Source organism: Camelus bactrianus, chromosome 12, assembly GCF_048773025.1.
Source record: "Camelus bactrianus isolate YW-2024 breed Bactrian camel chromosome 12, ASM4877302v1, whole genome shotgun sequence".
Lineage (NCBI taxonomy): Eukaryota > Metazoa > Chordata > Mammalia > Artiodactyla > Camelidae > Camelus > Camelus bactrianus.
This window is the reverse complement of record NC_133550.1, coordinates 18,442,845-18,466,239: the sequence shown is the minus strand read 5'-3', so window position 1 is coordinate 18,466,239 and position 23,395 is coordinate 18,442,845. Positions and strand designations below refer to the sequence as shown.

The following is a 23,395-nucleotide window of genomic DNA, read 5'->3' as shown; positions in this document are numbered from 1 at the left end:
TAAATATATTTCAGAGAGTCAACAGCAAAATGTGTTAAGAAAAGGAATGTCCTACAGGTGAAAAATAGGAAGTCAACAAGAGGTGACCAATAATATTATCTTTGTAAATGATATTTGGAAAAACATTTAAAAGCCTGCTGTTTTACCAGGGGAATGGGAATGTGATACACAATTGATTTATAAAACAAATGATGCCATTTGGGTCAATCATTATCTTTACAAAGCAAATATCCATCTGAAGGCAGCCTGACCCGAAGCCACTTTTCACAGGGCTATTTTCAGTCATTTTCACATCTTTAGTAAGATTTTTCAAATGGTTTTTCAGTAACAAAAGTAATCCCCTCAAACACGGCCATAACCGCATTTCCAACACTGAATTATAATCACCTGCTTCTCTGTTTCTCCCTGGACTGGGGACTCTTGGACACGGAGACTGCATCTTATTCAACCTCATGTGTCTGCACTGTGCCTGGCTCCATGGAGGCACTCAGATTTCCCTAACCAGGGAAGAAAGGGAGAGTGGCATCAAAAATATCAAGCAACTTCTACCTTCCAAGATGGACAAAGCAATTTCATGTACAGAAATTTAGTGGTTAATGTCATTTAAGATATTAGAACTTAGTGAGGAGGGTGTAGCTCAAGTGGTGAAACACAGTTTTAGCGTGTATGAGGTCCTGAGTTCAATCCCCAGTACCTCCTCTAAAAATAAATAAACTTAATTACCTCCCCGCCAAAAAAATTTTTTAAAAAGATATTAGAACTTCTCTATAAATGTGGTATGATCAAGTTTCAGACAGCTTTGAAAATAAAGGAAATCATTGCATCCATAATCCTACCATGCAAATAGATGAAAAGTTAGCATTTTGGTTTTAGCAAAGAATGTTACTGCTGTTAGAATTAAAGTATTATGTCACTTAAAAGCATGCATTTTTAAAAATATCTAGATTTTTTTTAAACTGACAGTGTTGTGAATAGCCCCCTCCAGTATAAGTTGAAAAGTAAAAGGCATTTTAAAGAGAAATTTAATTTTTTAATTTTTATTTTTTTAATTGAAGTTAAAGAGAAATTTTAAAAACAGATCATGAATGTGAAAGGTAAAGGAAGATCCTTTGCCCTGCCTCTCTGGATGGGAGAGAGGAGGGTCCTGGCATGTTGCAGGTCTGGGAGGGAGCTTCTTTATTTGCATCATTTATGCCAACATGGATGGAGGAAAGGAAATTTTTTTGTAACTAATAAATAGCTGAGTCAACTGAGCCACAACATAAAACATCTCAAATAGAGTGTCTGACAGCGTGGTCTGGGATTTGACAGAGCTCTGTTCTTACAGATGTGGTGACCAGGTGTACTTAGGGAACTGGACATGGAATATTATTCAGCCCTTAAAAAAGACAGACACAACAACATGGCTGAACCTTGGGGATGGTATGTTAAGTGAAATAAGCCAGACACAAAAGGACAGACAGTGCATGATTGCAATTCTGTAAGGTTTGGTAGTAGTCAAATTCGCAGAAACAGAAAAGTTGAATGATGGTTCCCAGGGGCTGCGGAGAGCAGCAGATGGGGGCAGCAGCAAATGATAATGGATAGTTTTTCAGATTTATAAGATGAAAAAGTTCTGAAGGTCTATTTCCCAACAATATGAATATACTTGTCACGGCTTAACTGTACAGTTGCAAATAGTTAAGACAGTAATAAAAGACAGAGAGAAAGAGACTGGAATCAGAAAACTAAGCCAGTGATCTGGAGTCTTCTAATAAAATTTAATATTATTTATAATATTATTAAAATATTTAATAACATGTTATATTATTTAGAGGTGAGAGACATTGCAAAATAATTCAAGACCCAATTCTCCTAGAGGACTAAATTTTTTTGTGTGAAAAAGGTGTACAACCTTTTTGTCTTCCCCTGAAATTCATGAGCTGTGGCTCTGGGACTATGGGACCAAGACTCAGGAGGCTTGGTCCTTGGTCCATGCTCAGCAGTGAGCCTGGCTGTGATGCAGACACTGGTTTGACTTCCCAGAGCCTCCACGTGGCCCAAGGATGATCTCCGTCGTCCTCTTCCACTTCTAGAGTCTGACCTTGCAGAGAGAGGGACACACCAGTCCACAGAGCTGTGCCATCAAACGGGGTACTTGCCAGTGTCTACGTTTTATTCAGTGGTAGTCATTTAGTCTATTTTTATATTGCTAAAGTACCAAGATAATTTAGTAATTCTTTTATATTACTAAAGCACAGATGTATGCACACTGACTCTTAGAATAAATTGAGCGTTTACTAAGTGCCAAGCACTCTGCTTTAGCACTTGGCATATTAAATCTCCACAACTGGAATGGGGCCAGAGAGGTTAAGCGTCTTTCCCAAAGTCACACAGCTCACAGGTTACAAACTTTGCACTCTGAACTCAGTTCTTCTGCCCGCAAAGGCCGTGCTCTGAACCATGAAGCTGTGCACTGGGACAGAATAGAGAACTTGCATAAAACATAAGAATTCTAAGAAAGTTTGCAAAAAAATGTTTACAAAATCCTGACGGAATGAGATCTGTATAAGTTCACCTCGTTCATGCCACCCATCCTGGTGAGACCACCAAATTGGCTCTTCTCAACCTATAACCTCCCAAAAGCCAGCAATTCTAGCCTTGCTCCTCAACAGTGCAAAAGTTTGCATGTCCTGAATTAGTGCAGTTAATTTTCTACATTTAACTGGGGAGACATTTTGATCCAGTCTCAAAAGTCTTAATATACTCTCAGAGAAGACTTTGTGCCCCACAAGAAACAAATTATTCACATGCACTTGAAAGTGCCAAATGCAAACGCTTTGAAGAGAAATTCTCACAAATATGTATTGTGTCGAGTCATACAAGCAAAGAAAAAGATATATTGTTTTGTGATTTGCCAAATTTGGGCCTCTTTTTAAGGTAGCCAGGCGTTGATTGAACACAAACACTCACCAGCTGGTTGAAATAAGTGCATTTATAAGTAAATATTTAGTGTGCTGATTTCTGGCCTGCTTGAAACACTCCGTTCCAAGAAGATAAGAAAAATAAGTATTCCTTGAAATAGAAAACGTGGATAAAATGATAATGGCTTGTAGAAAGAGAAGTCTAAATTAATCTGTGGCTGGAACTATTAAAAAATCGTTACTATTAAAGGAACATTATTTTTGCCCTTATAGGCAGAATCCCTTTTCATTAATTATAATACTTGGCTTTTGTGAGTTTGGTTTTAAATCGATCATGGTTTAAAATAAATGATAAATTTGTAATGGCTTATTAACCTACATTAGGAGAAACCAAAAGGCCAAACCCCAATCCCGACTAACTACCATTTTTGCCTGCTCTGCCCCTGCACCCACGTGGCTGGAAGAGACTAGAGAAAACCAAGCTCCCGGGCTGGGCATCCTCAGTTCAAATGAGGGCTCTTGCTTTAAGTGGCCCACCGTGCTGCGCAGCAGCGACAGCCTCCCCGCCTGCCAGATGGCTGTTTCATACCTTCTGCTCCATCCTCCAACCTCTAATGCCACCTTCCCCAGGCACACGCCCAGCTGGCGACCTGGACCTTGCTGCCTGTTCCACTGGGGAAATAACAACCAGGAAGACTCCCGCCAGCTGTCGCCTCCCCCACATCATGTGTCTTCCCTACTGTTTCTCTGGTGGAACGCTCGGCGCTGCCATCCAGAGCCAACCCCTCCACCTGGGCACTATGTGCCACCCCTTTCGCCAACTCGAGGACGTCGCCCCAGCAATTCTTCCTCATTCTTCCAGCCACATGTGTTTTTCCTCCGTTTACTGAATCGTCCCTGTAAAATACAAGCATGCTATTATTGTGCCCACTTATTTATTTATTTATATTTATTTGCGGGGTCGGGGGGAGGTAAGTGGGTTTTTTTAAAAGGAAGTACTGGGAACTGAACTCAGGACCTTGTGTATACTGAGCATGTGCTCTACTGCTTGAGCTATACCTTCCCTCCTGTTGTTCCCACTTTAAAAGGAAATAAAACTCTCTTAACCCCACTTCCTCCTCCAGCTGACTTCTCATTCTCTGCTTCCCTTTACTGATAATAAAACTCCTCAAAGGTGGTACTGCCTCCAAATCTCCCCTCAGTCTCCCTTAACCACTGTAATCAGCAGCTGTCCCCACCACTCCGTCTAGGTCACCAGTGTCCTGCACGGTCCTAAGCCAACGGCCAAACACCACACTGGTCTATCCACTGTCTCTGACACAGACCGTCCGTCCCGGAGTCCTCCCCTGATACACGTTTTCCTCTTGGCTTCCAGGACCTCACACACCCCTAGTTCCTCCGGCTTCCCTGACTCCTCCTTTTCAGTCTCCTTTAGAGGCTCCTCTTCCTGACCTACGGCCGCAGTGCTGCAGGGCTCAATTCTCGGACCTCTTTTCTTCTCAGCTTCACCTTCTCCATTAGCCACAGCATCCAAACCCCGACCTAACTGTCATCTCCAGCCTGGCCCTCTCCCCTCGGCTCCAGACTTGCACATCCAAATCCCCGTTCAACATCTCACTTTGGATGTGGACAAGGAATCTTGAACGAACAAGCCCTCCACCCTCAAACCTCTTTCTCCCAATGTTTCTCCATCTCGGTACCTTCACCCCTCCTATTGCTCAGGCCAAAAGCCACGGAGCTAGCCTTGTCTCCCCTCCTTTCCTCTCACCCCATCTTACCTCCACAGGCAAATCCTATGACCTATACCATCAAAATATATCCAGAATCTGACCATTTCTCCTTCCTTGGCTAATGTCACTCTGGTTCAAGCCTCACCTAGCTTTACTCAGCTACCTCCTAATTGGTCATCTTGCTTCCCCTCTCCCCTCAGACAGTCTAGAGTAAGACGGTGTTAGTTGTCTGCTCAAACCCCTCACAGTGGCTCCCAAAGTCCTTGCGCCCAAGTCCTTTCAGTGGTCCATGATCTGCCTCCTTTCTGCTCCAGCTCCTCTGTCTCCCTGTCTTGTTCACTCCGGTCTAGTCGCACTCATCTCCTTCTTGTCCTCCCTGCTCGGAGCTTTCTCCCCCCAGGTCTCCACGTGGTTTGCTCCATCACCCCCCTCCGGATTTTGCTCATCTTCTCCAGACCACAGCTGGACTTTTCTATCCTGCCGGGTCTCTATAACAAAAGACAGATTAACCCTAGAAAATCTACAAATGAGCCTTCCTAAGGAAATGAAGACTCAAAGGAAGGCTCAGCCTGAGTGTTTCTACGCTAGGTTTGGTGAAGATTGATAGGATCAGGGGTAAGAGCTAAGGGCGGTGGACTGAGGAAACTTAGCAAGGCCTGCTTGTTGGAATTCCCTCTCAGAATCCCTTTGTTTTCTGAGATAAGGATGCTCCCTTCTCTGGGTGTAGGGAGGGCACCTCCCACACAGGGTCTTATGACCTGCTTCAGGGGAGGCCAGAGAGTCCTCTCAGGACCTGCTGTTTCCCACAATCCTTCAGCTTAAAATATTTCATATGCTGAGCTGCTGTATCCTGGGGTAGTGTTGTGAGCCCTGTCATAACCCTGTTTAAAATTCCAACCCGCAGTCCCGACATCCTCCCCATCCAGCAATCCTTCCTCTTCTCTTTTATCTGATATATCATTTCACTTACTTTTTAGCTGTCTGCCTCCTCCAACCCAAATGTCAACTCTGTAAGGACTAGGATTTTTTTTTCCGATGTGTTATTCACATCTATATCCCTTGCTTAGTAACCGTGTCTGCCATAATGATTTTGAATGAATGAGTGAAAGAAAGAATGACTAGATGAGCCACGGATAGTGATACAGATGTATTTTATTACACACCACTCTGTCCCTGATTCTGTAGTTTATTTTCTCATTTATCCCTTGCATCTGTGTAGTGGTTATTATGATCACTATTTCACAGCTGAGAAAATCAGTCACAGGGGTCGTAAGTGACTACAAAGACATGCAGACATAAGGGGCAGAATCAGGTTTCAAACCTAAGTTTCTATGGCCCCAAAGCCAGAGATCTGACAGTTCACTTTATTCCAAAGCATCACAGCCCTGGCTTTAATCCTCACCATCAGCAGATGTGATACGTGCAGTCACCGTATCACAAATCAGTGTCAGGGTTTTGGAGTGGTCCCCAGATGGGGTAGCAGGCCCACACCAGGGGGACAGCCTGGCGCACATCCTTTTACAGGCTGATGGGAGTCCTGAGTTTTCTGCCCCGTTTCAAAGATCTGAATGTTTGGAACAATTTGGGTGATTAGCTCACCAGAGACTTTCTGCCATTCAACATCTGCTCCAAGTGGTGTTTGCGTTCTTTCCAGACAATCGCTTTCAATAAAAAGGGAAGTTGATGCTTGTAGAAGGAAGAAAGAGAGAATAAAGTATTTCAGAGAAATATAGAATATCTGTATAGAATGTTTCTGGGAGAATAGACAAGAAGCCTGGGGGGAGGGTAGAGCTCAAGTGGCAGAGTGCATGCTTAGTATGCACAAGGTCCTGAGTTCAATCGCCAGTACCTTTTCTAAAAATAAGTAAATAAATGTAACTACACCCCCCACCAAAAGAGACACTGACTTTGTGATGTATGAAAGGAGAGACTGTTAGAATAGACAAGAAGCCAATGACAGTGCTGTTCCTAGAAAGACAAATGAGGGACCAGGGAACAAGAAAGGGAGGGGAACTTACTTCTCACTCATCCCACTCGTAACTTTTGAAGTTTTGTGCCATGTGCATTAACTAGCTTCTAGAAATAAGCAAAAGAATGACAGTGTGGGCAAGGTGCCCTGTCTGCCCCGCCCCCGCCCCCACCCCCAGTCCGCCCAGAGGGGACCACGACGATGACCACCTGCAGTCAGAACGCTCCACGTCCCTGGGCTGATCCCTCAAGGTGATTTAAGTCATTTAAGCTCTCTCAGGGTTTCAGTTTCACCATCTGCAAGGTGAAGATAATAATTAGAGCTCGCCTTAGTTTATGAACAAGGATCTGCTGAGACAGCAGATTCTACGTGTAAAACATTATACACGCGTCAGCTCTCATTCTCTTTTAGGAAAAAGCCAAGTGTGGTGGATGAGCCAGCTCACTGAGCCACAGAACATGAGATGGTGCCAGAATGGCAATAGTAACTCTCTCCATGTATCATAGTAAGTTCTTGGGAGTAAGGAAATCGGTGGAAAATCTGTTGCTGGGTCTCAAACAGATTCATTTTAAATTTAAAGAGGATAAGCAAGATTATCATTTGCATTATTTCAGCTCCTCTATTCTCTGGTTTTCAGATGATTATGTGAATTTCAGTCATCCGCCTCTGGATTGTTCTTTTATTCTCACAGTGTTCAGAAGAGCTGGAATCTAGAGAACCGGAAAGAGTGGTAGCTCATTTCTAGCATCGCTGGAATCAAATAATGGCAAGTTTTTAAGTCATGCCATAGACTACGCTGAATTTTAAAATCCTAAAGTTAGACTTGCCACTCATTTCCAGAATTACTAGCATCAAATAAATGGCACCTTGTCAAAGTTACGTCACAGACCACTCTTGAATTTTAAAATTCTAAAGTTATTGGTGTAGCCCTGTCTTAAGACTCAATACTAATTGTATGAAAATTCACGGGAAAATAATGCTAACTCATTTGATTTGTGGCTATAGGGAAGAGGATTAAAGCAATGTGTAAAGGGTGGGATTGATTTCTTAAGCCGTCCATTGAGCAGTCCGTGTAGTAAAGTAAAATGAGATGCTTCAAGAAAAGACACCTTTGTAGTCCAGTTTACCTAAAGCGTAGAGTTAAAGACAGAAACTAAGGGCACGGGGCATGTATTTCAGGACTGTCTTGGAGTCTGTTACTCTTGTTCGTCAGTTATTTTATACCGTTTAATGTAGCGGAGAGAGGTACCATCCTAAAGTGCTTAACGCCTCTCCGGAAGCTTCACTGTTTGGGGAAAACCTTTTTAAAACCTCATTTCCTCTTTTTTTTTTTTCCTTTCTTTTTCTTTTTTCTGATTTATTTCCTCCTCTTTCATCTTGATGTCTGTAGGGGAGTGACATCCCTCATTTTCCAAATCGTGTCCTTCCCAAACCAAGGAAAGCGAGCTCTGAGCTTCTCTTATCAATCCGAGGACCACTTCCCATCTCCCCCTCCGGTCACTTGCTGGTTTCAAATGGAGCCGTGCAGCAGGCATCAGGAAGTCCTCCTGGCTCTGCCCCGGTGTCTGTGTTTCCCCGAGGCCTGAGCAGGGCTAAGGGGGAGGAATGGGCTGTTCTTCCACCCACAGGGAAAAGCACGGGAAAAGTGATTTGAAAGTGGTTTGTAAGCTGTAATGCACCACGCAAACGTGCGGGATTATTACTTTAAAAAATTAACCAGAAAAGGGAGCAGTCTTCCTCTGAGCAGTTCCTCCTTGTTATTATCCCCCACTTCCTCTCCATCACTGTCTTTTCTTCCTTCCCTCCATTTAGTAGCTTCCTCAGCTGCAAACAAACCACAAAAGTAAGGGTAGTAAGAGTCCAGGGTCTGAACAAAACAAAGCAAGAATCACTATAAATGACACCCAAATTCCTGAGACACGTGACATGAAAACAAGCTCAGAGCCCACTTCCAGGAATATGCTCTGTTTTGATTTTCTTACCACTTTGTGTTTTCCTATTTGCCAAATTCTTAAAGTTACAGTCATCTATCTTCCACTTCTAATGCAAGAAAGTAAATGCTGACTCGTGTCATTTGCCCCAGATGCCACCGGAAATGGCATCTTGTCCCCAGATGCTGCCTCACAAACGTAGCAGCGCCCAGAGGTGAACGTATCTGCCTTGCAGCCCAGGCGCCGGGCTCTCCAGCCTGGCTGTCTGACCTCTAGCCAGAAAGGAGTCTTGTCTAGGGAAGAAATCTAGAACCAACTGAGAGGTACATTCTTTAATCACCAGTTCCTGTAATGAATACATACTTGCCAGTTTCCCCATTTTATTTTAAGCATTAATTTCACATTTCTGACCAGCCTTTCTTGGGATTCCCATTTTTGGGGCACTTACTATAGGAAGGAATCACCATCCTAGCCCGCTCCCCACCTCTCACCCTTAACTGAACAGCCCTAAAGAGACAACTGTTATTTTGTAATAAGAAGGTTTCGTGACTGATAAACAATTAAATCTCTCAAAGTGTACAGTGCGAGGAAACAGCCAGTCATGAACCAGAGAACGGATGTGAAGCGTCTATTGTCTGTACAATCTCATATGTTGTGGTTGACCACAAAGGCTTGGCATCAGTTTTACCTCCCAGCTCTGCTTTCTATAAAATGGATGACCTTGGGCAGATGACTCAATCTTTCAAACTTAATTTTCGAATGTGTGAAATGGAGAACAATTAAGTACCGATTTCTTATAGTTCTTGGAGGAATAAATAGGTGAGCAGGTAAAACACTTAGCATACTGTCGGATGGGTACTAAATGACGTGGCTGAATAACAAGTTCAACTAGTGAAGAATAAGAGAAATGCTTCATTTCGTTGGAAAGTTCCCTTAACTGCTAAGTCCCGGCCCCTAAATATGCCAAGGTGGCTGAGAATAACAACTATGAACACCCTGGAGTTTACGGAGCATTTCATTTGATTTCCACAAGTAACCCTAAGATAGGCAGTGCAGAGCTATAAGGGAGAAGCGGGGAGCTCTACTGACCATGGCAGTAGGAAGAAACTCAGGTCCAAACTCCAAGCCGAAGGGAGGAGAGCACGATTTGGGAAGAGCCTGGTGTTGGAAATCAGTCGATGTGTTGGGTTCTCCAGCCTAGATTCCCGGTCTCCCAGCTCCCTCCCCTCCTGCATCTGTCCCTCATCCTGTTTCTACCCTTGGTGGGGAAATCCACACCCAGAGCAGTGGGAACCCAGAGCTTCCAGATCCCTCTACATGTAGTGTTGGTAGCGAACAAAGCAGACAGAGACTGGCTCTTAGAAGCCCGTTTTTAAATTCAGAAGTTTGTTCGCCATAGAAACACTATTGCACCGGGTATTTGCATACTAATTAATACTGTTAATAAAGAATAACAACAGCAATAATAAAATCATACCCATATGAAAAGCTCTTTGGGGCAATCCCCCTAGAGGACGCAAGGTAGAACACACAAAAGTAAAGTGAGCCCTGGGGGTGACAGAGACCCTCGGCCCGCTGACTCACCTAGTGTTCCCATCACTGGTTAAGCGGGCTTTTGTGGTCATTCCTGGAGACAGAACTTTCAGAATCCAACCTGTCCATCAGTTGAAGCAATTTGGTCATTATTTGTGCTCACCCTCCCCCTGCCTTCTCAACCACGGGAGCTTTTTATTCAGCCATTGAATCTAGAGTAGTCAAAGTAAGTACAGAAAAATTTGAAACACAAATTAGTGCAGCACTATGAAAAAGAATGTGAAAACAAATATAAGTGTGTAAAGAAAGTGAAAACAAATATATATATGTGTGAAATATATATATATATTTATTCATGCATGACTGGGACATTGTGCTGTACACCAGAAATTGACACATTGTAACTGACTGTACTAAAATTAAAAAAAAAAATTAGAGCAGCAGTGAGTTTCCCACTGACCCTCAGAGGGAACAGCTAACTATCTGAGTGATGAAACAGAACCAGGTTGACTTCATACCTGCCCTGTTTTCTTGCGGAACAATTTAAAGCCACACACCACACATTGCTCTGTTTTGTTTTTCAACAGAGAATAGAAAGGAAAACTACATGCAAAGTTTTTTTTTTCTAGATATGACTATTTTTACCTCTTAATTTCAACAAATATTTATAGCCGGGGTTAAAAGCTCAGGCTCTGGGGCCTTATTTCCTCACATTTCAAAGAAGCAAACCAAAATCTTACATTTATCTAATCAGTCAAAAGCTTCACCATCAAGAAGGGACAGTGCTGCCTCATCTTACTAGCTATAGAACCTTGGGTGATTTACAAACCTCTCCAAGCCTCAGTTTATTCATCCATAGAATGGGGAGCAATAACAGTTCCTACCTCACTAGGTCGTGAGGCTAGAATAGGCCTTGCACAGAGTAAACTTTCCACGGATGCTAACTATTATGCCTCAGTCACCAGGTTATGGCCTGAGGGGTTCAAGGATGGACCCCAGGACTAGGATGCACTGGGGTAGAAAGGCACATGGACAGTTAATTATAGTATAAAACAGAACCAAGTGCTGAATAGAGGCATCTGTCAGAGGAAGGGTTGACTCTTCTGTCTGGGAAGATAGAGAAGGCTCTTAGACAGAATGGTATTTTAAACTAGGTCTTAAAGAAGGAAGAGAATTTCAGGAGAGGAAGAAGGTAGGGAACACTCAATGCTGAGTCACAGAGCAAACATGGAGAAGTAAGAAAAAGCCCTCTGGGTATACGCGAGCGCTATCATTCACCTCCAGGCTTTGGGGAGACGCACAGAGGAAGGATCATACCCTGGGTTAAAAAAACAAAGTTTAGAAATGCTGGAGTTATGCCAGCCTATCAGATGAAATTGAAGATGTGAAATTGAGAAATATGAGAAAAACGTATCAAATGAAAACTCTCCCATTTTAGAAAGTGTTGCAATCAACGTCAGACACACTTCCTTAAGGATTAAGAGACGTCTATGGGAAGTAGAAAAGTTCACTATAGAATCTAAAACAGAGGTGAAATTGGTCACAGTGCTCAGCTTCCCAAAATCTATTGCAACATCCTCCTCCCTAAAGAATATTTTAAAAATTCTTTCTTTCTTTTTTCTTTTTTTTTTTTACGGCCAAACGATAGTTGAACTGTTCTATATCCAGGCTATCATTCAAGGATTTTTATGTTTCAGGAATAGTGAAAATGGCCACAGTCATGAAAAATAAAAATGGCTTGACTCAAGCATTTTAGAAGCTGAGTTTATTTCCATCTCGTTATCCCCAGCCAGGGTTGTAAGCAGAAATTATATAGCAGCTCTCTGAAAATGCGCCGCCATCATTCCCACGGATGATCAATATTTACCTTTAGGAAGATTGTGCAGAGGTCACAGGAGAATTATGTTAGGAATTCAGCCGCAGTTTGATGGGAGGCTAATGGGCGTCCTGAGAGTTTTGAAGTGATAAAAGGCCCACACAGACTAAATTACTCCTGGCCCCTCCCTTTCCCCCACCCTCCACAGCCCCCTTGGAACTTTATTACACTCTTCTGAAGACATCTGCGACCCAGGAGACAAGTTTGGGCTAGCTACATTTATTGAGCACTTAGAAATGTGGTGGATCTCATGCTAAGGACTTTACACGCGTTCATTTAACACTTGCTTCTTAAGAAATCCATAGTATTATTCCCGTTTTGTTGGTGAGGATTCAGAAGTGCGGAGAGATGACTTCATTGGCCCAGGGTCTCAGAGGCTAGTAAGTGGTGGAGCAGGATATAAACCCAGGGGGCTGAATTCAGGGCCCACCCTCCCAGCCCCAGCGCTTTCTGGCCTCAATGCGGGGTCATCTGCATACAAATGGTAATTGATAAGGAGACGGTTTAATTTGTTTCCATCCCACTGGGGACCTTTAGGGGGAGGGTCGCTATTAACAATTCTGCCCGGAAAACTGAGGTCAACCAGAACAAGTTTGGGCCAATAGGGACGTTTTTCACCTTATCGATGGACAACGAGAGAGCGGATGAATTTACCGAGGGGAGGAACGTTGAAGAAGGAAGGAGCCGAGGAGCCGGCCTTGAGATAGACCCACAGCTGGGGATCGCCGGAGAGAGAGAAGCTCAGGAGGATGCTGGGGGAGGTGAGGCTGGAGAACCAGGTGTCAGGCTCTCCCGCAGAGTTTTGAGGGGAGCCATCGACGGGGTCCCAGCCCCAAGGAGCTAGAAATGCTGCAGACGCGATAAAGACCGAGAGGTGGCCCCTGAAAAGAGAAACGAGGAAATCGTTGGTGATTTACTGACAAAGGTTTCTTTGCCTTGGCGGAGCTGGAAGCTAAATTAAAGTAAAAGGAGGAGTGAGTGGGAGGCGAGGACCCAGACGCCGCCAGTTCAGACAACTTTGTAAAAAGTGGCCTTGAAGGGGAAGCAAAAGATAGGACTGTCCCGGAGGTGGAGTCAAAGAAGTTTCCTTTCTTTTTTAAAGCAAGAAACGAGAATGTGCTTAAGGCTTAAGAGAGGAGCCAGCCCAGGGAGAGTGAAGCAAAGGTAGAATGTGTGATTCTCCCCTCTCTGGGGGACATCCTGAAGCAAGGTACCTGAGGAGGTAGGAGGACCAAGCCACCCGAGCTGAGGGATTCCCTGTACACCTGAGGAGGTACAGCTCTGCCCCTTTGGGAGGGAGGAAAGGGAGCCATGGGCTTGAGGTCTGAGGGAGGGAACCAGAGCGAGGTGCCGTCTTCGGGCTGGGCTTTTCCCCAGCGGGAGGGGTTGCTGCGCCAGGGGTTAAAGATGCCTAAGGCAAGACAGGCGCTGTATGGTGAACACTGACCTTGATCTCTTTTGGTCTTCACTGTTACTCAGTGAAGTAGGAGGTATTACCCTTGTTGGACACCAGAAAAAAATACCAGCCCTAGAGCACACAGCTGTTCAGGGCCAGAGTCCACATCCGACTTCCTTGTTTCCTGGAAGTGAAAGGCACTGACTTGCAAGATCTTTCATTCTTGTCAGAGGAGTAATAGGTAGGGAGTTAGCAAATACCGTTTAAATGATGATTCGAGACCAGAATATGGAAGTTTGTCATAGGCCGTCCATGACTGAAGTCATATTTTTGCTTACATTTTGCTTCCATTGCTTTGATATTTTTTTCTTTTACTTTAGGAGATCCTTTTGTAAAACAAAAGGTTTTTTTTAATGGGATTATTTGAAGAAAGGCTCAGTTTATCAGATAGTTTATCTTTTGTCTATAGAAGTAACTTGCATATCAGGTGTTACGAACCCCCTACTTCATTCATCAAAGATGTCCCCTGTGTTTCTTTGTAGAATCCATAAGAAATCTTTATATTAGACTATTACTGTGGGGAAAAATATGCTGCCTTAAGGATTTTTAAACTTGGTAATTTTGAGACTCTTCAAATGGGTGAAGTGCTTCTGTTGATATTTTATTACAAAAGAGTCACAAATTAAGATTTGGCCCCACAGGGACGGTACAGATATAAATTGAACATGTCCACAGTGATTCCTGCCTCCAAAGGAAGACTTGTGGTTACATGGGGCCAGTCTGAAGATCATTAATCTAGTTTCCAATTTCCATTTATGTCACATATTCCTGAGATGTTAGATGCAGTGTACAAGAACGCACTGAGTAGCCAAGTTAGAAGTATGGGCCATATGATAGGGCTGGGATGGGGTGGAGAAAGCGTGATCCTTGTGGGGGACGTGAGCCTGATTTGCAGAATGACAACTGACGTATCCCCAGATAGACAGTGTTTTCTCAATTTTTACTGAATTAATTAATGGACTGCAGAGCTGAGGCCCATTTTAGAGGTGGGGTTATTGGGGGTAGGGGATTAAAATCAGTCTAAGATTTTGGAAATCATCTTTCCGTTGCTTTATTTATCATACTATCTCATAGTACTCTTACATGTCTTTAAACATTTGTTCCTGAAATGACTTTTTAAAATAATGGGCTTGCCTTATTTTCCCCATTTTCTTGTTTATAGAGGAGTGACTGTTAACTGACTTGCCCCAACTCAAAAGATGAACCTTTTGAGAAACCCCAATCCACAGAAAATTCATTAAGCTTTCCCAAAGAGAAGTTTGAATCTTTTGCTTTTGTTTTTTTTCTTTGGAAACTTTACATGACATGCAGTTTAATTTTTGACAAGTTTAAATCCCACTTAGAAAACTGAACAAATTCCAAGAACTGGTAATCTATAGAGGTGAGTTCATGGGAAAAAAAAATTATTTTCTTATTTGTACCATCTATCCTGTTAAAGTTTAAGGAGATCTTGGAAAATTCAAATATAGATTTGATCACTAAAAATGCAGTTAGAAGGAAATGAACTATTTATATTCCTCGTATAATGCTGCAGTAAGACAGTCATGCGCAAGAATCTTGAAAACTAGTTAGAAGTACTTCCTACAGCCAATCAAAACAATTGTTAGTGATTTAAGACTTCTCTGCAGGGTCTCCGGAGTAACTGCCTATTACTTTGTCTCTTCCTGTAACTGATGATCAATAAGAAAAGAGAAAACCGAACCTGATTTCTACAACACATAAATGTATAAAAAATGCTATGTGTTTCATTTGTGATAGTTATAAAGCAATAGTCAGTGATTTATAAGTCATGGTTTATGAAGCTGTTGAAAAATTAATTATCCCCAAACAGAAATCTAAGCAAGATGCTTGAAGGTGATTTATTTGAGTAGTAGTCATTATTAATGTATATTTCTGTCAGAGCTTTAGCCAAAGCCCAAATTTTTCTTTGAAAACAGAAAAACATGGAACTACTTATAATTATGATTTCAGGGATCCTCATGAAACTTTTAAAAGTCAATTTTAATTTAAAGTTGGAATCAGAGTGCAGTGATCATGTGTAAATCTCCTCCGTCCCCTTTGACTCTTCGTGCTGGCTTTGATATTTTATTTACTTACATCAGTTCTAGCTACTAGGTCCTTCTTTGATATTTTTACATGTCCATTTTCTTACCCATCCTCTTGAGAAAAGAGGTTGCCTTTTTATACCTCCTCCTTGCACCTAGCACAATATCTAGTTCTCAGTGATCCTCACTGAATGAATGAATGAACGAACAAATGAGTCAGTTTATCATATAGTTACTAAAACTAATAAGTGAGTTTAGCAAATTTGAAGCAAAGAAAGACTCAAGCTAAAAAGGCCACTGATCTGTTTTCAATCCCCTTTTTTGTTTCATTTTTATAAATAAAAAGACCTTTGACAATGGAACTTAACTAACCTTCCCCCCACCCCACCCCCACCCCCGACCAGAGAAGATTCAGCTCTCCAAAGTATTCCTCATTCACTCCCCCTGAAAAAGTCACTTTGTTTTGGTTAGGTTTTGTTTGTCATGCTTGGCATCCCACAGCAGTCGACCTGAGGATGTCTGATGTGTTAATCCTGTTACAGCTGTGGTGCTCTTGATCAAGAATTTCACGAATTTCCTTTCAGTTTCACTTCTAACTGGAGTGCTTCTTCCCGGTCATTTTCCCCTCCCATCTTTTCTACAGTCCAGTCTACATGTTCCATTGTAGAAGAACAATAAGAAATTCTTAGGTGGCTGTTTTTGCCTGGTTTGACTCCAAGCCCTTGGAACAGCATCTGGGTGGGTTGAGTTTACTGGTCAAGGTACAGGGCAGCCAGAATTTTTCAAACACTGTGAGGCCCTGAACTCTGTAGAGTTTTTTGTTGGTTACTCTAAAGTCCAGGTCTTTTAATTTTTGCATGTCTCTTGCTTGAGATTAAAGTCTGGGATGATACTTTTTTTTTTTTTTTCTCACTTGCAGCCCGCCACGCACTAAGTACACATGGACCACCTCTCCTGAGCAGGCAGATTACCTACCTATGCTTAAAGGCACACCGAAACACCCTCCTCTCTTGTCCTCAAATATCTCCCTGACATGAACCAAGCTTTTGGATTCAGACTGGCCTACAGAGGGTTCTGCTCTAAGGGATGTCTCCTACAGAGACAGACTTTGGCATCAGTGGTTTTAAATCTTAGCTCCTTCCCAATAACATGGAGATACTAGAATTATAAATAGGATAACATTTGCAAAGCACCTGGCACCCAGTAGCTGTTCAGTAAACATTAGCTTTGTTTTATTCAGAATCTTTCACTTGCATCTTGTCATTTGATCTTCCCAGAACCCTGCTACACAAACAGCACAAATATTATAACCGCCCCCACCCCCTTTTACAGATGATCAACCTGGTGTTCTGAAACCTGCTCAATGATAATAATCCATGTCCATGCTATGTGTCAGGACATTGTTCTCAACACTTTCTATTTAATCTTCACACCAAATCTCTGAAGCAGGGGCTAAAAGTCCCATTTTACAGATGAGGAAGATTAAGGCAGAGAAAGGTTAAATAACTTGCCCAAGGACAAAGAGCTAACAGATAGAAGAGTTGAGATTCCAACCCAGATAGTGTGGCTCCAAAAGCAATGCTCCTCCCCAGTGTACTTAAGTGCCTCCATTTCCTACAGGTTTTAAGTAGCGGATTCGACTCAAATCTGTGAGTCCAAGTCTAAGGTGCTTCACACTCAGAGAAGGAAAGTATTGGGCTACATAAATACGACTGAAAGAGACAGCCCTGGGCTGTCAGATCTTCCAACCTACAGGAGAGAAATTAATGGAAAGGGATAATGTCCTATATTCTAGGGGACTAGGTACAGAATATGACTAGAGTTCAGCCCACATGGGGTGGCCTGGGAGCCCTGGAAACACTGGGGACAAGTTCTCCCCTTCACTTAGCACTTTGGAAACTCAGGTCTGTGTAGAAGAAACTTGTTCGCAAAGACCCCTGAAGGTCCACCCCACCTGTTCATTCTGTTTTCATAGCACTTAGCACTCTCGACTGTATTACAGTTATTGGTGAATATATCTGATCTGTTCCTGAAGGGCAAGACCAGGTTTTACTCATTTTTATATTTATTCCCCACGTGGAGCATTTAGTAGATATTTATTAAGTGTGAATAGAATGAATAAATTAATATGAACAAGTGAACATGCCTGAGCCTCAAAGAGATTTGTAGTTTGCTTTAATTATGTTTCCTTTTGTTGTACCACAGTGAGCTAAATCCTGTCTTTAAGCTTTTTAGCTGATACCAAGAACATTTGAATGAAGATTCAAATAAGCCAATATTTTCAACTGTTCTCTTAGGGGAACACTTACATTCTATCCACTTTCATGTTTTCATTTGTGTACTTGTACCCATTTAAAACCACAAATAGTGTATCTTTTAAAAACCAAATGTGTAATTTAACAATAGCTATCCACCACACCTATTAAAGTGTTTACTAATGCATGAAAGCCTAAATTAATATTTATGTGCACAAGAGTTCATGGAAAAGGAATGAAACTCAAAGAGGCAGTTAGACTCAGGCTTATATACCATTTTAACAAAGAACAAAAGGTATGAGTTTCAAGGGATGATAAATTGTGGGGAATTGACTAGGATAAATTATGGGGAAAGGATATATGGGGGAACGAATGGAAAATAAGGGCTATTTTAGTCAGGTCTGTTTATGCACACTCATCTCGATGGTGACAATTCCCTGTCTTCTTCCTTGATTCTTCTCTCCTTGGTGGGGGAAAGGGGCACCTTCCTCAAAGGGAAATTTATGCCCTCCTTTTAGGTACATAAAGGGAGGGCAGACGGCTCGTCTTGCATCTTTTGATTCTTAGTGGCCTTCAGCTCAAAATATTTCTTATGCCAAAGTAGCATATATTTGGGGGTGGCATATTCCGATCTCCTTCAAATGGAAGACGACTATTACTGAACACACGTGTGAATTATTTCCAATTTTATTTATTTTTTTACAAGTCCTGTTGATAAGAAACAGCTGCTTCCTTGTTCAAGAAATCTTGTTTTTATAATGTTTTCAGACCTGGCATAGGTACTCTTCCTTACGGTGCCTGTTGCATTTCATTAAATCCTTTTCAAGTTATTAAAACTGATGTAAAACTATATAAAATGTACTTAGAAAAAGAGGGTAAGGCCAAGTCATCTATAATCTTACTGTCCTATTCCAAGCTGGTTTTGCATATTTTCTTTCAATGTTATTTATGCATATCTCTTTAACACAGTTTCAGTGATGTGGGGCACACCTATGGTATGTAACTTCCTCGACTTAACGGGTGTATCCCATTCTCCACATTCTTCCTTAATGACAGTCCTCATTATTTAATAGCTGAAGAGTTTGCCCAACCATGCTGCACTTGTCAGACATCTGGGCTACCTTCAGGCCGGTGTAGGGAGAGAGATGCCCCGCGTGGCCTCAGGGAACCTGCGTTTCCAGGGTGTTCGGAGTCAAGTTTCAGGCATCAGCTGCGGCCGGACCAACCAGGGCTTCTGGCTCCAGGCTCCCCTCTTCCCAGGCTGAAGGGAGTGGAGCCCTGCCCTGCAAGTGCCCCAGGCCATAGCTCTGTCCCCGTCTCCCCACAGCCCTCCCCACACTGTGCCGGCCCGAGGTGGGTCCCTCGCGTCCGCCGTCTCCTTCTGTCCTAGCCTTCCGCAGACCCACCGAGTGAAAGGAAGGAGCTAGGCGGCGCGCGCCGGGCGTCATGGTCCACCTGCTGACCGCCGAAGTGCAGCAGCTGCTCCACAACAAGTTCGTGGTCATCCTGGGGGACTCGGTCCAGAGGGCTGTGTACAAGGACCTGGTGCTCCTGCTGCAGAAGGACTGCCTGCTCACTCACAACCAGCTCCGGGCCAAGGGGGAGGACAGCTTCGAACAGGACAAGCTGGTGCATGGAGGCCGGAAGAGCCACGGGCACAACGGCACCAACTACCGCGAGGAGCGCGAGTTCTGCTCCGGCCACCACAAGGTGCGCTTCTACTTCCTGACGCGCGTCTACTCGGACTACCTCAAGGGCATCTTGGAGAAGCTGCAGGCGGAGGAGCACGTCCCGGACTTGGTCATCATGAACTCCTGCCTCTGGGACATCAGCAGGTATGGGGAGGACTCCTGGCCGAGCTACCTGCGGAACCTGGAGAGCCTGTTTGGGCTCCTCCGCCAGGTGCTGCCCAAGTCGTGCCTCCTGGTGTGGAACACGGCCATGCCCGTGGGCGACAACATCACGGCGCCCGTCCTCCCGCCTGAACTCCAGGCCTCGGCCTCCTCCTTCATGAAAAACAGAGTGATGGAAGCCAACTTCTACAGCTCTGTGGAGGCTGAGAAGCACGGCTTTGATGTGCTGGACTTGCATTTCCACTTCCGTCGCCACGTGGACAGGCACCTGCAGGAGGACGGGGTGCACTGGAACGAGACCGCGCACCGGCATCTCTCCCAGCTGCTGCTGGCCCACGTGGCTGACGCCTGGGGGGTAGAGCTCCCCAAGCGGCAGCTGGTGGGCCAGTTGATCAGGGGTGGTCCAACCAGAGGAAGACCTCGCCAGAGATTTGAGAGGCAGCCCCAGGCCAGCAGAGATCAACTGGCCTTCCCTCCACCACCACCCTTGCCTCTGCCCAGGCGCCAACCCCTGCTTCCCAGGCCATCTCCCCGCCCACCCCTGTTCCCACACTTGCCCCCACAACCTGGTCCCAATCCCTTTCATCAGCTGACGCCCCCATTCCTGCCCTGTCCCCAAGATGACTATTCTCCTTCAGACCATCCTTTCCAGTCAAATCAATTCTTAAACCATTTCTATTCAGGTGCTCCCCCAACTCCCCAGACAGAATTTGCTTTCCAACCTGACTTTGTGTTGGACCCCCAGCCACCTATGCTCCCCTTGCCATCAACCTGTTACCAGCAGCGGCTCACTGTGGTTCACAGAGGTTTTCCCCGGTATCGTCCCCCCAGCCCCTATGTTCCCTGGAGAGGGCGGCCCAGACCTTCCAAGAGAAGGGCCCCAGTCTACCCAGAGCCAAGACCTCAATAGACTGACCTGAGCCTTATTCCTCCTCATGCACACAGACTGGGCAGACCGTCTGACTCTCCCCAGACAGACTGACCTTGTAACTGAAGCCTTTGGTCCCTGCTTGGACTTCTTTTTGTTCATTGCTGTTATCAATAATAGCAGGGAAGTTCGATCTGACCCATTCTTGTTGGCTATGGCCTCTACCTCTGCTGTCTGAGTGTGACCTCACATCACTCCTGCCTCCCTACTCCCTGTTCTTTGTCTTTTTGTAAATATAAAATTGGAATAAAGAACTTGTTTCATAAAAGTTGTTGTGGGTTTTATGTGTCTGCATTTAATGGTGCCTCTGCTTCCACTGACCACTTTGCTTCATAAGAGCAGGGACGATATCTGCTGTAGAGTGTAAAGTTACGACATTGTGATAAGCTACTCAAAATGGCATTTGTCTGAAAGATTTCTGTAAAATGGATGTGATTCCTTACAAACAAGCCAAAGAACTTTAACTTTTTGTGGTGATGTTTTCCCGAGATTCTCAAAGAACTGTGGAATTTTAGGACTAAAAAAAACTAAAGACATAAAATTTAACTAACATTTACAAACAAGGAAACTGGACCCAAGAGAGGTGAGTGACTTGTTCTGGGTCAACCAGGAAAATCACTCCTCCACTAGTCTTTCATAGTATACTAGTTTCTAGTTTATATTAACTTTCAGACTTGATTTATACCACAGCAAACCAAGAAGGGAAGTTTACAGAGCATGGTCTTTCTGTGGAACTGATGGTGAAGAATCCCGATAGCTCGAGAGCCAGAAGCTTGTTGGTTAGACCTGCAATGAATTAGGTATGTCAGCTCGAGTGGATGGCATGCTTGTGATTTTACGATTTCCTAAATAGTCTTGAGTTCGGGGCCTGAGAAAATTAAAGTAAGTTGCACTCAATGACCATGTGAATCATCATGATAAAGTAAAACTACAGGTTGGAAGGGACTGCCCAGTGCCCAGATCCCTTCCTTCCAAATTGGACAGGTGGCCACTACCATCTCTCCTCTGTTTTGCAGGAATGTTAACATCACTGAGATTGTTTAAATGTTAGGCTCTTTGTCACACTAGACTTGTGAAATGTTAATACTTTGATAAAATAGTCTAAAATTGTCCAGATGATAGGATTTTCCATTGATTTGACTGGTTTATAGGCCTTCAATTGGACCATCCTTAAATTTGGCAATGGGGGTAAGGAAATGTTACTTGCAAAAATGAAGGTCATGAAATCCCAAGAAATGAGTGAGATAAAGCTATTTACAGAAGAAATATCCAGAAGTTTTTAATCCACTAAAATACCATAGGATTCCTGGAAAATAGGGCCTTTATCATACTTATCTTGGTGTCTAAAATCTTGTGCAATGTCTAGCACTTAGTAAGTACTGAATGATGTTTCATGAATGAATCAGGGAGTGAATGAAGAGGCGGAGTAAGCGTTCCTGGTGAGACTACTGTTTCAAAGGAGATGATACAAGTTGACATTCAATCCTTGCAGCACATTGGAAGGAATGTTGTCAAAACAGCATGATAATGATCTTCAAGGACCCTAGAAAGGTAGTGCCTATGGGTCACTATAGAGGATGTAAGTCCATGGGCAACTATAAGGGTCGTAGCTCCTATATAACTTCAAGGAGTTTGAATTAAAATGGCTACAATAACCAGGGCTATGTGACTAACTGAGGAATATGCAATAAGTGCCTTTAGATCGGTCTGGCGTAAGCAAATGGAGCTAGTTATAATTATGCCCCAGAGGGATAGTATTAGAAATGGGTACGCTATATACTCTGTTAGGGGATTTAGTATAGTTGTGAGTCGGAGTATTCCATAGCCCCCTAGTTTAAGCAGTACTGCAGCTAGGACTATAGAGCCCGCAATTGGGGCTTCCACGTGGGCCTTGGGTAGTCAGAGGTGTAGGCCGTATAGGGGTATTTTTACCATGAAGGCCATTATGCACGCTAGTCATAGGAGTGCGTTGGATCAAGAGTCTATTAAGGGTTGGTTTCAGTACTGCATAATCAAGAAGTTTAGGGAGCCTGTTGTGTTTTGGATATATACAAGTGCGACTAAGAGGGGCAGAGACCCTGATAGTGTATAAAACAGGAAGTAGGAGCCCGCGTTGAGTCGCTCTGCCTGGCTGCCTCATCGGGTAATGATAATTAAAGTAGGAACCAGGGTCGCCTCAAATAATACGTAGAATATAATAAGTTCTGATGCAGTAAATGTCATAATTAGGAGAACTTGTAATAGGATTAGTATTGTGATATATACTTTTTTTCGTGTGAGGGGCTCTTTGGAGAGGTGAGATTGGCTGGCGATGAGTATCAGGGGCAGTAGTCATGTCGTTAGGACTAGCAAGGGTGCCGATAGAGAATCTGAGAAAAATAGGAGAGAAAAGTTGGTGCTGTTGTCGCTATACTGATTAAGCGTGGAGAGGCTAATTAGACTGATCAGCAGGCTGTATACTGTAGGGTTAATTCAGATTATGTTATTTTTTGACAGCCAGGTTAAGGGCATTAGTATAATTGAAGGAAAGATAATTTTTAACATTGTAGGAGATTGAGGTTTTGTACATAATCTGTGCCATATGTGTTGGAGACCATTACTAGTAGGGCTAGGCCTAATGCGGCTTCACATGCTGCGAATACTAGGAGAATGATAGGCATAACGCTGGCTAAAGTAAAGTGATTATTTAGGATTATTAGGGATGCCATTACGAAAAGAGAAAGTATCATGCCTTCCAGGCAGAGTAGGGAAGACATTAGGTGGGATCGATATATCAGAAGACCGGCAAGGGACATAGTGAATGCTAGGATAATATTTATATACACTATGGACATTTGGTAGTTATGAAGTTAATCATAATCTAATGAGTCGAAATCATTAATTTTGTTTAAACTAACTACCATACTCAGTTCATTC

At 43.4% G+C, this 23,395-nt stretch overlaps 1 protein-coding gene and 1 long non-coding RNA gene across 5 annotated transcripts in view; one reads left to right on the top strand and one right to left on the bottom strand.

Moving 5' to 3' along the window:
* The window catches only part of PCED1B (PC-esterase domain containing 1B), a 113,204-nt gene extending 90,148 nt beyond the window's left edge, over window positions 1-23,056 (top strand). For 2 of the 4 annotated variants that reach the window (XM_010964184.3, XM_045523546.2), the window contains one exon: window positions 19,026-23,056. In XM_010964184.3, coding sequence (XP_010962486.1) covers window positions 19,145-20,461 — 1,317 coding nt within the window. In that variant the 5' untranslated portion in view covers window positions 19,026-19,144 and the 3' untranslated portion in view covers window positions 20,462-23,056. Of the gene's footprint in view, window positions 1-13,062; window positions 13,216-16,362 lie in introns of those variants that run through there. The other 2 variants (XM_010964187.3, XM_074374986.1) reach the window with 2 other exon arrangements.
* The window catches only part of LOC141579396 (uncharacterized), a 230,762-nt gene continuing 219,367 nt past the window's right edge, over window positions 12,001-23,395 (bottom strand). The window contains exon 3 of the long non-coding RNA XR_012510622.1: window positions 12,001-12,823. This is a non-coding gene — a long non-coding RNA (uncharacterized LOC141579396). The remainder of the gene's footprint in view (window positions 12,824-23,395) is intronic.